Source organism: Vulpes vulpes, chromosome 16 (genome assembly GCF_048418805.1).
Source record: "Vulpes vulpes isolate BD-2025 chromosome 16, VulVul3, whole genome shotgun sequence".
NCBI classification, from domain to species: domain Eukaryota; kingdom Metazoa; phylum Chordata; class Mammalia; order Carnivora; family Canidae; genus Vulpes; species Vulpes vulpes.
In genome coordinates this window covers 34390590-34405124 of record NC_132795.1, presented here as the reverse complement: position 1 = coordinate 34405124, position 14535 = coordinate 34390590, and the positions used below count along the sequence as shown (strand labels likewise).

Sequence of the window (14535 nt, the reverse complement as noted above, 5' to 3'; positions counted from 1 at the left end):
GTGTATTTTCACTGAAACCACTGTTTCATCTGGAGGGTAGGATCATGTCTGATTTTTTTTTTCTTTTTAATTTGGAATTTAAAGGCTCCCCGATAGCAGAGCTCACTGGACTTCCCTCCCGCGCGCCCGGGCCTCCCACCCCGAAGGCCGCCCCAGTGTTGGTCCGGCTGTGCACACCCGCCTCCCCTCTTAGCCCGGTTTGATGTCTGCTTCCCAGGACGCGGCGGCGACGGCGGCCCGGGGGGCGGGGAAGGGACCCGCGGGGCGGCCCGCGCGCTCGGCTCTACTCGCCCCCTGCGCGGCCGCCAGGGCTCCGAGCCCGGCCTCCCCGGGGGCGGGGCGACCCCGGCCCCGCCCCGGCCCCGCCCCGGCCCCGCCCCGGCCCCGCCCCGGCCCCGGCCCCGCCCCCCGGCCCGCCGCGCCGGGGCTTCGCGCAGCGCCGAGGGGAGGAGGCGGAAAAGTTTGTTCGCGGGCGAGCGGGGCTTGTGCGCGTCGACGCTGCCCGCGGCCCTGCGCGCTCTCCGGCTCCCGCTCCGGCTCCGGCTCCCGCTCCCGCTCCCGCTCCCGCTCCCGCTCCCGCTCCCCGGCGTGCACCGAGGGCTCCCTGCGGGCGGCGCAGGACGCAGGCGGCGTGTGCCGGGGCGCGGGAGGCCGCGGGCGCGCGATGGGCGGCCCGGCGGTGGCGGTGGCGGTGGCGGTGGCGCTGGCCCTGCTGCTGGGCGCGGTGCTGGGGCGCCCCGACCCGCCCCCCGGGGCCGCCGCCGCGCGCCGCTGTGCCGCTCCGTGCCGCTGCCTCGGGGACCTGCTGGACTGCAGCCGCCGGCGGCTGGCGCGCCTGCCCGAGGCGCTGCCGCCCCGGGTCGCCCGCCTGTAAGTACCCCGCGGCGGAGGGGCGCCCCCCAGGGGCCTGAGCGGCGCTCGCTGAGCCCGCGGCCGCGCCCCGCGCAGCCCCGTAGCCCCGTAGCCCCGTAGCCCCGTGCGCCCGCCGCACCTGCGCGCAGGTGGGCGGGGGAGCCCCGAGCCGCCAGCCGCGAGGTGCGGGGTCCGCCCGGTGCGGGGGCGGCCGCTGACCCACCGAGCCCCGTCCACGCGGAGAGCCGCGCCAGCGGGCCTGGGTCACGGCCCCGCCGTCGTAGCCTCCCGTTGCCCGCTCGCCCCTGCGCCTGCTTTCGCCGCAGGAAATCCCGTAAACGCGCGTCCACCTCGCAGCACGTCCTGGTTCCGGGGACTGGGTGGCGAGGCTGGGCCGTAGGGAGCGGGGCAAGGGGCTCGGGTTCGGAGCCGAGGCCGCGGTTGCTGCGGCTGCTGAGGCTTCTGGGCGCAGGGCTCGGGACGGAGGGCGCGGGACAGGGCGCGGGACAGGGCGCGGGACAGGACGCGGGACAGGGCGCGGGACAGGGCGCGGGACAGGGCTCGGGACGGAGGGCGCGGGACAGGACGCGGGACAGGGCGCGGGACAGGGCGCGGGACAGGACGCGGGACGGAGGGCGCGGGACAGGGCGCGGGACAGGGCGCGGGACAGGACGCGGGACGGAGGGCTCGGGACACAGGGCTCAGCGGCCCCGGCAAGTTGTTGGACGCAAATGGTAGAGCCTGAAAACCCAGAGTCCCTGCCAACTGCACGGAGGAAGGAGGAAGGGAGTGCAGTTGAGGTGGGAAGGCTGATTCTTTCCAAGTGTCATCCCCTGCTCCCCAGCCCTAGTTGTGTTAAAAGTGGCAGACTTGTGGAAAATGTAAACATCAAAACTAGTGTATCTTAAAAAAACAAAACAAAACAAAACAAGTTTTCTAAAACAAAGTGCAGTCCATCCTTAACCCTTAGATTTGGGCCGAGCGGGAGTGCAGTGGAAATTCGACATTCTTAAAGCAATTCTACTAGACTAGCCTAATAATAGGAGGAGGAGGAGGTGGTTTGAGTCCATAGTTGAAGAAATTGTGTTTTTTTAAATCATCGTACTCTTTATTTGTGAATTGTGGGATTGTTGGCCTATTTGTGTTAATAAACCTTAGTTTAGTCCAAAAGTAGAATTAGAGGTTTTTTTGCAACCTCACTGAGGGATGTCTTATTTAATAGTTTTTGTTTTTGTTTTATAATTGAAGAAGGAGATAAGGGCTTTAACCTGAAGCAGGAAGACTTTCAATTAGTTGTGGCTAATTCTGTTCAATTGCTTCTTAGGGAGGTCATGCTGCCTTATTCATGAAATGTGAATGGCTCTATTGACAACATATGGAACTGAACATTTGAATGACTGGAGGTGAACATGTATGAATAATAGATGAGAAAAAGAAAATGAATAGCTCTTCCTGGGGTGTGTTAGAAAGGCTGGACTCATTCACCAAATTTAGCTTATAGTTGTAGTTTTTCATTGTCAAGTAGCCTATTGGGTCACGCCAGTGTGCAATATATGTTGTTGGTGTGAATTTGGATGTCTTTAAAAAAAAAAAAAAAACTATTGGTCGTGATTAGAAGCTGAATTAAACCAGAAGGGTTTTGAATACCTATTGAAATGTTGTCTTAAAAGTAGCTGACCTAATTAGGATTTTGTTTTGCAGATAATTTGGTGGCACACTAAAAACAAATTACAGTTTATTTGGTTAGCACGATCTTTAATTACATTTCCGCCAGCAGTAAATTGTCTCAATACAAGTCCACATTCCTTAAATATATGTGAAAATAAGTTCCACTTGTATAAATAAGCACTAAGTCTGTTGTCAGAAGCCCCACTGTGATCACTCAGTGGACAGCTCTGTCATTCTTGTACTTGTGTGACTTTTAACCAACTTTGTAGTTGTCACCAAACCATGTGGTCTAAATTCTTCATTGTAAATGTTTCTTTTGTTTATGCCTAAAGCTCTAGAGGTCTCCTCTCTCCACCTTTGGAAGCAGAAAAACACATGGAATTGGGCTTTAACCTGTTACTTGGTGTTTGGAACAAGAGGCTGTTTCTTGAATTTTACATAATTGTAAGAGTGTTGAAGTAGACAGTTTCAGAGTTCAGAAAGAAGTAGAAAATTACACATTGTTCTTTCCCGTATCTTAACTTTTTCTTGGGTAATTAAGATAGTAAACATTTGCCCTAGGACTAATTTATGAGCGCACCATTCAGGAGAACTTTATCTTTGGTGTCACTTTGTTGAATTTGCAAGTTAAGAAAAATCAATTAATATACGTCCTGTATGTATTTCTTCCCCTGCTTTCGTTGTAGTTTATGGCCTTAATCTCACATGTGAAAAATTGTAAAGTTTAAGCCGTAAAATAATAATAATATCGTTCTTTCAAAAACTGACTTGTAATACTTTAATGAAAGTGGCTTTTAAAACAGTTAACTAGTTGAAGCTCTGCTTACAGCTGCCTTTAAAGGCAGACTTGCATTTACATCTAGAATTTGTGCTTACAGAGTTCTGAACCCAGAGAGGAGTTGCTTGCTGGAATAGGTTACTTAGCCAAAAGAGGGAAAAGTTGCTCAATTGCCAGTGAGAGCTTAATGTATTAAAATCTCACTGGAATTTCAGAATTATTTATCTTATCACGTAGAAATGTTTGCATGAGCTGGGCTGAGGTGAAAGTCCGAAAGGTACTTTCTGCTGGTGTGGCTTCCTTAGTGTTCGCCTGTTATAAATTGTCTGGCCGGTACCAGAATTGGGGCTGGGGTGGGGGGTCATGGTCCTTATGGTTTTCACAGCTGTTTTTCTATATTTTCCAGACTAAAACTTGAACATAGCAAGCTGATTTATGAGTCACTTTGGATCAGTGTCTTAAAACAGCTACAGCCTGGCTTTTTGTTTTTCAGCTTTCCAGATTTCTGCTGAATTAGCAGCTCTCCAGGCCCCAGTGGGATTGATTAAGAAGCTGTGCTGGATTTGCATTTTAAAATTTGACTTGGAAGTTAGATTTCCAAATGCTAAAAGGAACAAAATGATGGCTGGAACCAAATGTTGTAAATTAATTTATTTCGTATATATTTATTCACTTGCTAATGTGTAGGAGGAAAGACTTTTTTTCCTGCCATGTACAGTTTGATTTTCAAGCATTTGGCCAGCTGAGTTCTAGGTAAATAGTTAACACCTCCCTGCCTTACCACTTTTCCTGTTTATTAACCTCACCACACAGAGTTTTTTGAAAAGGTTTCCTGGGGAAGATGTTCGTTAATGGACCTCTGAAAGTGAAGAATCTGCTTTTCTAACTGAATGTTCTCGTGGGTTTAAGAAAATATCGACATTGTACAACTTGTATTTTTTTTTTAATGTGGTCTAGCCAGACAAACAATATAGGGAAGATTTAGGAAAATGTGACATCCTTTAACTGGAAAGTAATCATTTCTGAAACATAAACTGTATTAAATCTAAATTTAGACACATTAAAAGTTTCATGGCTCTAAGTATTTAGCAGTAAAAGTCACTTAAGAGGTGATTTTTTTTTTCTCCCACATATAATGTGGTTTTAATAGTACACAAAACTCAGGAATGGAAGTGTGTTGCAATAACTAAAATATTTAGGGTTGCCAGCTCCTGCTTCTGGATCAGAAACGAGTGGTCCCCAGCATGTGCACACTTCTCAGAAGGCAGTTTCTCATTTTAAAGGTCTTTTGTTGGAGATCTCGTCCCATTACTGGCTGGAAAAAAAAGTTAAAACCCTCTCTTTTCTCATAGGATTGTCCTATGAAATAATCCTTAAAATGAAGTGAAGTGTGGTTTTCGGTTTTTTTTTTTTTTTTTTCTAAATAAAAAGAAAACCACCTGTATATAAATGTAAATGCCAGATTGGCTCCCCTTTTCCTTTTAAAAACTGAAACAATAGGGGATGCAGTTTTATGCTGGTTCAATGTTCTTTAGTTAAGTGGATCCAAATGAGACTTTCTGTTGATTCAGGCTACCTCCCAGGTGAAGGACTCTTTTCGCTGGTTGTTTTTGAAACCCTGTGGGAAATCTGCGACTGTCTGTGGTGCTAAAAGCACACAGGTTTTGTTTGAATCCTAACATGAGTTGTTGGGCTCACGGGTTCCTTGATGAACTCCAGACGGACGTGAGCTGGGCTGTGAGGGAAAGTGTCTGGCTCCAGCGTGGTGAGCATGCACAGCAGTGGTTGTAATTGCAGGATTTTTATAGTTTAAAGACTGTGCCAGATTTTTTTCATGTTATAACTCTACCAGAACAAATCTACTCATGTCTGTTACTGTCTGGTAGGTCTTTAGGCAAACATGTTTCAAATAAAACCTTTGCAGATTTATTTTATTTTATTTTTAGGTGCACTAGAGAAATCCAGGTTTAATTCTCAAAACAAAAATGCAGAGACTTGATTTCCAGTTGTTGACTTCGTAGCCGTGTGCAAAGTCACACTGGTTCTCTGGGTGTGATTTTTCTGCCTCTCATTTCTGGTTCATGCTTTGTGCCAATCCAGCTTGGTTAACTGAAACACTGGTTAGCTGAAAGTCTTCATTTTGGGGGGCTGAAAGAACTCATTTGGTAAGGGTTGGTAAACCCCTCTCTGGGGGAGAGCTTTTCAGCCGTGCTGTTTGTAAGTCTGGTTTTCAGTAGCTGTTCCAGCCATTTCACTTTCAGTCCACCCACCACATGGCAGGCGCACACTCAGTGTGTCAGCACGCAAAGGAACGTGAGCAAATATTTACCGGGCTCTCTTTAGTATTGTTGGGTCTTAAAAGCCAAGATGATGGCCTAGTCTAGAATGTTGCATGTGTAGGAGTTTTGTTTTGCTTTGTAAAAATAATAATAATAATAATAATAACAACCATGTCTATGGAAATTGTTACTAAGTTAGGCTGAGGTCTCTAAAGTCTCTGAGAAGCAGGTTTATGTAATGATTGAAAAGAAATCTGATCATAGGTTCCTATATAGCCTACTTTGTAGGTGGTTTATGTGGTTTAAATTATACATTATGTTATCAAATACTGAGATTTGGGGAATTCAAAGCAGAATTAGGATGGTTTTCGACTCCCAACATATACGCACAAGTGATACCTCAAATAATTTGGTGCCTAAACCCAGAGAAACAAATACGTATGAAAAGCCATTTCTGTTTTGTTCACTTGTAATAAGAACACCGATGTTTAATTTTATGGTAATAATAAAAAGGTTTCTTTAGAGGTTTGAGTTTCAGCAGCCTGCCTAATTAGCCACTTTTCATAGGCCATGACTTCACCATATCAGGTTGGAAGTGAGGAGATGGTAGGGGATTGGGAGGGTGAAGCAAAACAACCAGTTCACAAAAGATCTGTTCACCCTGTGCCAAAAACCATCTCCTAAAAATCTGTGGGCTTAAAGCACTTGAATCTGCCAGTCTCCTAAGCTAATTTTGTCCTCAGAATTTGTATTTTTGATTTTGGCAGTTTGGTTGCCGTCTAGTTTGGGGGTAGGATAAACCAATTATTTCCTACATTGTCACTAGTGTTGATAGAGGTATCTCATAAATCCATTCTGTCTTGCACATCGTTAAGCACTAGTAGTGACCTTTTGAAACTTTACTTTTGTTTCCTCGTAGGGACTTGAGTCACAACAGATTGTCTTTCATCAAGGCAAATTCCATGAGCCACCTTCAAAACCTTCGAGAAGTGTGAGTCTTACTTCTATTTGAGGTTTGAATTAAAAAATATATGCTACTTTGAAGAACGTTTGGATTACAATAAGTTATTTAAGACTTTTAGGTATCTTTAACTTTATAAAGTTTTCACACCTCTGAATTACAGATGATTTAATCAGCCTTTTTTTCTTTCTTTTTTTCTTTTGGCTCTTAAAGGAAACTGAACAACAATGAATTGGAGACCATTCCAAATCTAGGACCAGTCTCAGCAAATATTACGCTTCTCTCTTTGTAAGTGAATGTTAGCAGGATTTTGCACATGTTTGCAGGGACCGTGGGTAACAGTTCCATATGGGCTAGAATAAACGTTTTAGAAGCAAAATATGAATATTTCCTCCTGTAGATAATGGAGAAGTGTTTTTTTTTAAATTGGTCAACTTGTTTTTCAGCCTCTTTCTTTCCTAGATCTTAAGTATCATTGTAACAACACACTCTCCATGTCGCTGTCATTGCTAAGCTGGTGTCCCAGATTCAGAGATGCTGCCTTCATTTCCTAGAGACGTGTGTTTGATTATGCCTTGCAGACTAGCACTAATTCTGGTGTTACTCAGTGGTTGGCCTGGGATCTGTGTGTTAGGTATTACATAGTTCCTGGTGGAGGGTGATTGGAGTTGATAATAAGGCATTGGGAGTATTTTAAGTGTGGTACTTGTACACATCGAGGTTCAGAAACATCAGACCAAAATATCAACGTCATACAGTTAAATACGTGATTGAAGTTATAAATACCATTCCATGTTTTGCAAAGATGGGTTTTGAAATAAAATAGTGCTAAATTTTCTGTATTTTTAGGACAGATAACATGTTTATTTTCACACCTTGGAGATGTTTTGGAATAATTCTGACTTTCAGCACTTCAGGGTAGTATTTGGAATGTGCAGTATTTGATTTCCTAAAATTTAAGTAGCTTACCAACCTTGAATCTTGAACAATTTTAAAATGTATTTGAGGCACTGAGGTTAAAATGTTTTTCCTTCCCCAAACAAGTTAAGAAAAGCCCACCATTGTTGGTTGCTTCTGGGAAAGGTGTCGTGAGGGTTAAAATTATACAGTAAATTTCAGGAAAGCTGTTCAATTAATTAAAGTGATCACTACCCAATTGCTTACATCTGGTGATTTATAGAGGTTGGTTTTTACTGAGGGCCCAGGTCACCTAAGTCACGGGTGCAGCCGCTGTGTCTGCTTTCCTCTGTTTGAATAAGAACTAAGTGACATTTGATACTGATGTGGTTTTTCCAAAGATCAGAAACAGAAAGGAATGAAAGAAAAAGGAGTTGGTATTTGACAAATAAACACTGAATTTAAAAAACATTTTTATACTAGCGTTAATACCTGTTTTATTTAATTTATTTTTTTGTCGTTCACAATTGCTTAAGAATTTAGAGTCTAAGTGGAGTACTGATTTTGTATCTTAAACAACTGAAACTATTCTCATTTGATTCATGGGATCTTTCTAGATCCCAGGGAGCTCTGCCTCCCCCTGCTGTTCCTGCCCCGTGTGTTGGCAGATTTCTGTCCGCATGTTCAAGAGAGTCTTAAGTAGAGGGTCATGGCGTGCTTCATGGCTGAGAGGGTCCACAGTGGAGTTTTGGAATCTGGGTAGGGTGGAGAAAACAGGCTTCCTCTGGGCTTAGCACAGAGTTGAAATACCAGGAACTCATAAGGAAATTAGAAACTTCTATTGGAAATAAAAGGCCGACTGATTTTACACTTCCAGGATTTCATTTATAATTAAAAAACTTAAATGCAGTCTGTAAAGATAGAAACCTTCAAAATTTGAACGTTTCTCCCTGTTTTCATTTGTTTCACTTTAGTGAGTGCTGAATAATCTTTACTGACCTTGAATAATCTCACTTTTTTTCTCCTTAATTTGTTGCATTGCATCTGACCAGGGATTATTCTGTTCATTTTAGATAATGATAGATCCTGTTTGTACCTACATTACATAACATCTGCAAAGGGTTATTTCAAGGGTGATGGGACTGCCAATTCAGTAGGGGTAGTGAAAAATTGTCTTCAGATCTATGAAATGTATTGAAAAATATATTTCTCTGATTGTTTTCTTCTACAAATGTAGTGTTTTCTCCCATAGGCCTCTTTGGATATTGCAATACACAATCATTATTTCTAAAGCACCATTAATTTCTGTCTTGTATAGGGTAGAGCATTTTCTTTTACGCAGAAGCACTTGAACATCAGAGCTAAAAGTCAGTACTGATATTTCTGAAATTTCAAAAGAAATTGTTAGAAACTTGCTCTGGCACCACACTTAAAACACCATATCTTTCCAAGTAGGTCTCGGGACTATTTGACTTTTATTTGATCAAGACTTTTTTTCTTTGACATTTTATGGAAGAAAACAGATTTGGCGGGGTGGGGGGTGGGTTGTGGCTGTCATTTGCACAAATTAAATATTTGAAAATATGTTGAAAGGAAAATCAGTTGGAGTCTAGAGCAAAAGATTAAATGTTTGTGCTCCATCCTGTTGCTGCTCTGCAGTGGTGACCATTCCCAGCTGGAGGGAGAGAAGACTACCTGGTGAGACCTTCTTTCATTTTCAGAAGCAAATGGCACCCCATGTCCAAGATGAACATCTGGTAATGTCAGGGAAGCCTTGTAAAATACCAGCGTCTTGGGATGCTGATTGGATGAGCATTGAACTCCCCCATTAACAAAGCTCATCTCCAACCTCCTTAGGGGTCAGTCAGAATGCAAAAAAACCTGAATAGACTTGTTTTCCTTTGAATCCCACCCAACATGAGCTGAGGAGTCAACTGACATGCTAGGGGTAGGATGTAGTTTATAGGTTTTGCTTTGTTTTTTTTTTTTTTTTCCTCTATCTTGTAGCCTGGGCAGGATGCTATATTTTAAGGGAAGAAATGCAACAATATTTGGAATGAACATATAATACTGTTGACATGTCATAAGTAAGTTGGTTTTACCATATATGGTAGTTCCAGCTTCCATGAGGTGGAATGGAATGCTCAAGCATTGGACATTTTTGAAAACTGTGACTTGGGGCACCAGGGTGGCTCAGCAGTTGAACGTCTGTCTGCCTTTGACTCACGGTGTGATCCCGGGGTCCTGGGATCGAGTCCCGCATTGGGCTCCCTGCATAGAGCCTGCTTCTCCCTCTGCCTATGTCTGTGCCTCTCTCTCTCTCTGTCTCTCATGAATAAATTAATAAAACCTTAAAAAGAGAGAGAGCACTGTGACTTGAGTTAGGGCAAGTTTGAATCCACGAATCATATAACATTTTTGAACGAAGGAGTTCTCATTGGTCATTAGCGCTGACTCGGTCTTAGTCTTGATGGTTTCTATAATATTACCCAACATATAAGTACTTGCCTATATGTTAGCATTGAAAAGATGTGGGTCCCTGAATGTCAGAGGAGTACCCAGATTACTTGTTAAAAAACGTAGGTTTCCTGACCCTATCCCTAGAGATTCTGAATTAATGAGATTGGGTGGGGCCCAGGATATCCATTTTAACACATCTGCGTTACTGGTTCTTTTTAGTTATCACATAAATATTTCTGGAACTACTGATAGACTCCAGTTTGTTATAATCAAATAAGCCTCTTCTCATTATTTATCTCAAAGGTAGAACATTTCTCCCAAGTCCAATTGTGTTCTTCATAGTCTTTAATTTTTTCTGGAAATGGCAATGTCATCCTTCCAGAGGAGTTATTATAAATGTTAACCACTTTGCCGATGGGTCCCCAAAATGTGTGCTCTGCCAATGGACAGCCAGTGAAGAGATTTAAAGCAGAGTGAGGTGATCAGTCAGTTTTGCTACTTGAAAGTGTTATTCTGGCTTCAGTGGAGGATGTCCTGGCGGTGGCCGGAGGGTGCTGTAGAGGGCAGATGACCGGGGCGGGGGGGGGGGCACTCCAGTAGCCCAGGAGTGACGACGACACTGCGTCACGGCAGCAGGATGGTGACTAAAGCAAAGCTCAGGTTGGATGGCTTGGAGTTGCCTGCTGGCCCTTCCCTCTGCTGGATTGAGATCTTGGGCAAGTTTCTATCCATCTATGTTTCCTCATTGACAAACTGAGAAGCATAACAGTACCTACCTCAGGGTGGTGTTGGGAGGATTTGGAAGGAGAATACAGATAAAACCATCTGGCTTGTGCTGGGTATACAGCAGACATGAGCTGTGACCATGATGAGGATGATCATGCACTCAAGGGAAACTCATCGAACAAAATAAGCGGTGCCAGGCTCTGTTTCCAGGGCTGAGAACACAGCAGTGAACAAAGCCGACAACGCACTGCTACCAAGTCTCCAGTCTAGTGAGGAGTCAAGGAACAATAGGTAACTTTTTTTTTTTCATAGAAAGATTATTTCACTTTCTTGGTAAATTCTCTCAAGGAAACAAGGAGGACAAGAAGAGCTCTGGTGGTTGCCCTTTACCGTGGTCCAAGACAGCATCTTTCTGAGTATTTACCAAATCCTACTCTGTGCTGGCTGCTGATTGAAGGTGGAGATTCAGCAGTGAACAGACATATGAAATCCCTGCACTCACAGAGCTGCCTTCTGGTGGGATGAAAAAGACCAAAAGCAAAATGAATAAGAGTGTGTATGGCTGAAAAGAGGGTTTAGGGTTCTAAGTGGGGTTGCTAGGAAAGTGACACCGGAATTAGGAAAGGGGCAGGGAAGGGTCGTGTGCAACATCCTGGGGGTGGAGGTGGTCTCCTTCAGCCTCCCCTACCCTGTCCAGGCCCATCTGGGACCATATACATCCAGCTCTTCACATGGCAATGAAATGGTTTATATTTTTCTCCCCTGCTATACTGGGGGGCTTGTAGCTGACTCTTGTTTTCCCCAGCACTTTGTGCAGGTAGATGGCATATAGTGGGTGCTGGGAATAACAATTAAAGCATATTTATGGAAAGCCACGTGCGCTTAGCATTATTCAGGCAAATCTCCTATTAAGTTAGTCTATGCTAGTGGCTAAAAATTTACAGTGGGGACAAAGCATGCCTGTGTTTTTCTTAACTCGTGTTCAACTATGCTTGCTTGGTAAATAATAGTAATGGATTATAACAACAGCAACGATAATAGGTAAAAGAAAGAAGCAGTATAAGTAGGGAAATGGTCCAGCACCCCCCTTTCACCAGTGGGCACGTGGCCTGCAGTGTGTGGGGAACTAAAAGTCCCCTTTTGTATTCGCCTGTTTCATTTTGCGTGTCTCAGCCCACTGGGGATGACTTCGGTCTTCAGAGATCTGGGGTTTTGGTAGACCCAGTGCCCAGCACACATGTGAACTACTCCATCGGGCCCTGAGCTACACATTCAAGATAAAAAGCTTCAGTAACAAAAGACAAAATTGATCTGCTCCAACACTGAAGGCCAGACTGGCCCTATGGGACTCAGAGAGGGAGAGAGGAGGAGGAGGGGTTTGCAGAAGAACTCTCCGCTGGTGTTTTAAGGGATCTTCAAGGGTTTCCCCTGGTGCACCAGCTTCAGCGCCTGATGCGGTGTGACATGTGGTCCAGCACACCACGTGTCCGCCTGTGTGAGGGATGCTCCGGGAGGCCAGGAAGCGTGGGAGTTATGTCCTTTCCTATGCTACAGAGAGCAGTCTTGGGCAGCAGGGGGTGTTGGCAGCTCGGGTGGCCTGGACAATATTGTAGAGTTCTGAGAAGAGTGGGGTGACCTTTTCCCTGCAGTTTTGAAAGTCCCGCAGGTCTTCCAATGGCTTCTGTCCCATTCCTTAGTCCAGGGTAGAACTCAAGTCTTACTGAGCTGTCAGTCCCCTCAGAGGCCTCGTCCAGAAGTTGGTACATAGGAGGTTCTCATCGAACATCCAAGTGGACGAGAGACCCAGGCTCAGAACGGGGCATCCACATCCTTGTGTCGTCTCACCCTAGTGACTTGTCCGACCTCAGGTGGCCTCAGTGACCTCCCCTTTGTTTATCTGTAAAAACAGTGTGAGATGTCTGCCTCTCTGTCTCAGGTAGTCCTGGTACAGGATCGAAGGGCATAATGAACAGGAAAGGGCTCTGAGCAGTGTGAGCAGCAGCCGTAGGGTTACAGGTCAGTAAGGCAGGGTTAGCATCCTTATCCTGGCCGCAGTAGATGGGGGAGGGAGAAAGAACTTTGCATTCGGAGTGGAAAATGCTGGTCTGGAAAACTTTTGCTCTCTTCAAATAGTTCAAAGAATTGGCAAACGCTCAGTTAGAATTATAACCGAACAACATTTCTAGGCCAAAGGCTTGTGTATCTATAAGGTGGATTTTGAGCCCAGCAATGTCACCTACTATGTGCTAAGTGCTAGGGAACAGGGAAAAATAGAACTTGGCCTCTGCCCTCCGGGGGAGGGCGATTTCAATAATGAATAATGGGATGATAGACAATAAAGACATGCTCCAAATAGGGTGATGCGCTGGATGATGGGGAGACGCCTGGGGCTGTGCCGGTGCACAAGAGGGCTGCAGCTTCAGTGTGTGTCAAGTAGGAGGGTACATGAGGTCCAGAGAAGGAAAGGATACAGAGGGGGATGTTGGTAGTCATGCACTTAGGTGTTTTAAAGTTTTGGGGGGAGTAATTGACGTTTTTGTTAAGCAGGGGAATGAAATGACTACATCTCACAGAAGCACAGAATCTTCTCTCCTTGTTTTTAAGTAGTCATGAAACCATGTTCATCTTCAGAATCAAATGCCATGAAGACAAGTAAATAATGTGCTTTTGATCATTAACAATTGCCAAATACCTGCTATCCATCCATCCTTAGAACAATCCTGCACTCTGAGCCTTGCCGTATGTTAGGGCCACATCCCCTCCCCACCGCCCCAAAAGGAAATTGACCATAGAGTAGGCGTCCTATTGACTTGCCTATGATGAAAAGGGTTGAACAAATGATTAGAAATCAGGCCTGCAGTATTCTGTTATCTGTATATTAAACCCAGCACCGTATTAAGTGGCAATTTCATCTCTAAGCACCCATTTTTCATTGAACATTTCAAAAATCAGCCTAATAAAAGAAATTGTCTTGGGAGACAGTGATTTAAGAGACTCTTACTTAGTTGCATGGCACAGCATTTATTTAAATAATTCATCAAACTCGATTTCTGATTTTTAAAGCATATTGCTATTTTAATACAGCTCAGAGATGAAGCTGCATATAGGGAAGGCAAGTGTTCCATAAGTGAGTTTTCAAATGATGCTGTAGCTAAGTAATTTTGTAACTGTGGTGGATTTGAAATAGTTGTTTGCTTTTAAACCAAACCTACATAAGTCAGCATTTGAAAGGAAGTTACCAGTGTGTCCTATTAATTAGGGAAGTGGGGAGAAGCTTTAGCCAAAATTAGAATTTAAGTTTCTGGGGAATCAGGGAGCTTTGTTCTAACTAAGTGGACATGAACTGTATCCCCGTCTTTACCCATTTGTGGGTAGAATTTGACCCCCCCCAACTGAAAAAAATCCATCCCCCAGTGTATGCTCTACTAATGTGGATGAATGGACTAGTGTCTTTGTATTTAAAGGACATTGCATCAGAGGGCTGCAGCCTTCACCAGTATAAACAAACCAGACGTTATTGTGTTTAATGAAAATGAGCTCATAAAGCTCAAGCCTTACAAAGTAAACACATAAACATCGTAATATGATAAGTTGTATTCCTTTATTGGATTTTAAAGTGTTTATATGTGATTTGTACATAAAAGAGTTTACTGTACACAGAGATGTATTCTTTACCCTCTGTGTGTATCTCCACAATTAATTATAGACCGGTCCCCACAATGCAAGTTTGCTAGGTGTTTGAGTTCTCCATTTAGATTCGAAACATGAATTTGTGATCCTGTCATGGCTCTTCCAACCCCTGGAAAATTTCCCACTGCTCTTAGGTCAAGAGCAGAATCCTTCACGAGACATGCAGAGCTCTGTGTGATCTGAATCCTATTTTCCCCCTGAGCCTCCTCTAGACCCCTTTCTCC

The 14535-nt window shown here is 44.5% G+C and overlaps 1 protein-coding gene across 3 annotated transcripts in view; it reads left to right on the top strand.

Moving 5' to 3' along the window:
- Nucleotides 1-457: 457 nt before the first annotated feature.
- Nucleotides 458-14535, top strand: part of LRIG3 (leucine rich repeats and immunoglobulin like domains 3) — a 47858-nt gene continuing 33780 nt past the window's right edge. Inside the window, exons 1-3 of one of the 3 annotated variants that reach the window (XM_072742742.1) lie at nucleotides 458-870; nucleotides 6497-6568; nucleotides 6752-6826. In XM_072742742.1, the coding sequence (XP_072598843.1) occupies nucleotides 665-870; nucleotides 6497-6568; nucleotides 6752-6826 (353 nt within the window). In that variant the 5' untranslated portion in view covers nucleotides 458-664. Of the gene's footprint in view, nucleotides 871-1555; nucleotides 1653-3002; nucleotides 4052-6496; nucleotides 6569-6751; nucleotides 6827-14535 lie in introns of those variants that run through there. The other 2 variants (XM_072742741.1, XM_072742740.1) reach the window with 2 other exon arrangements.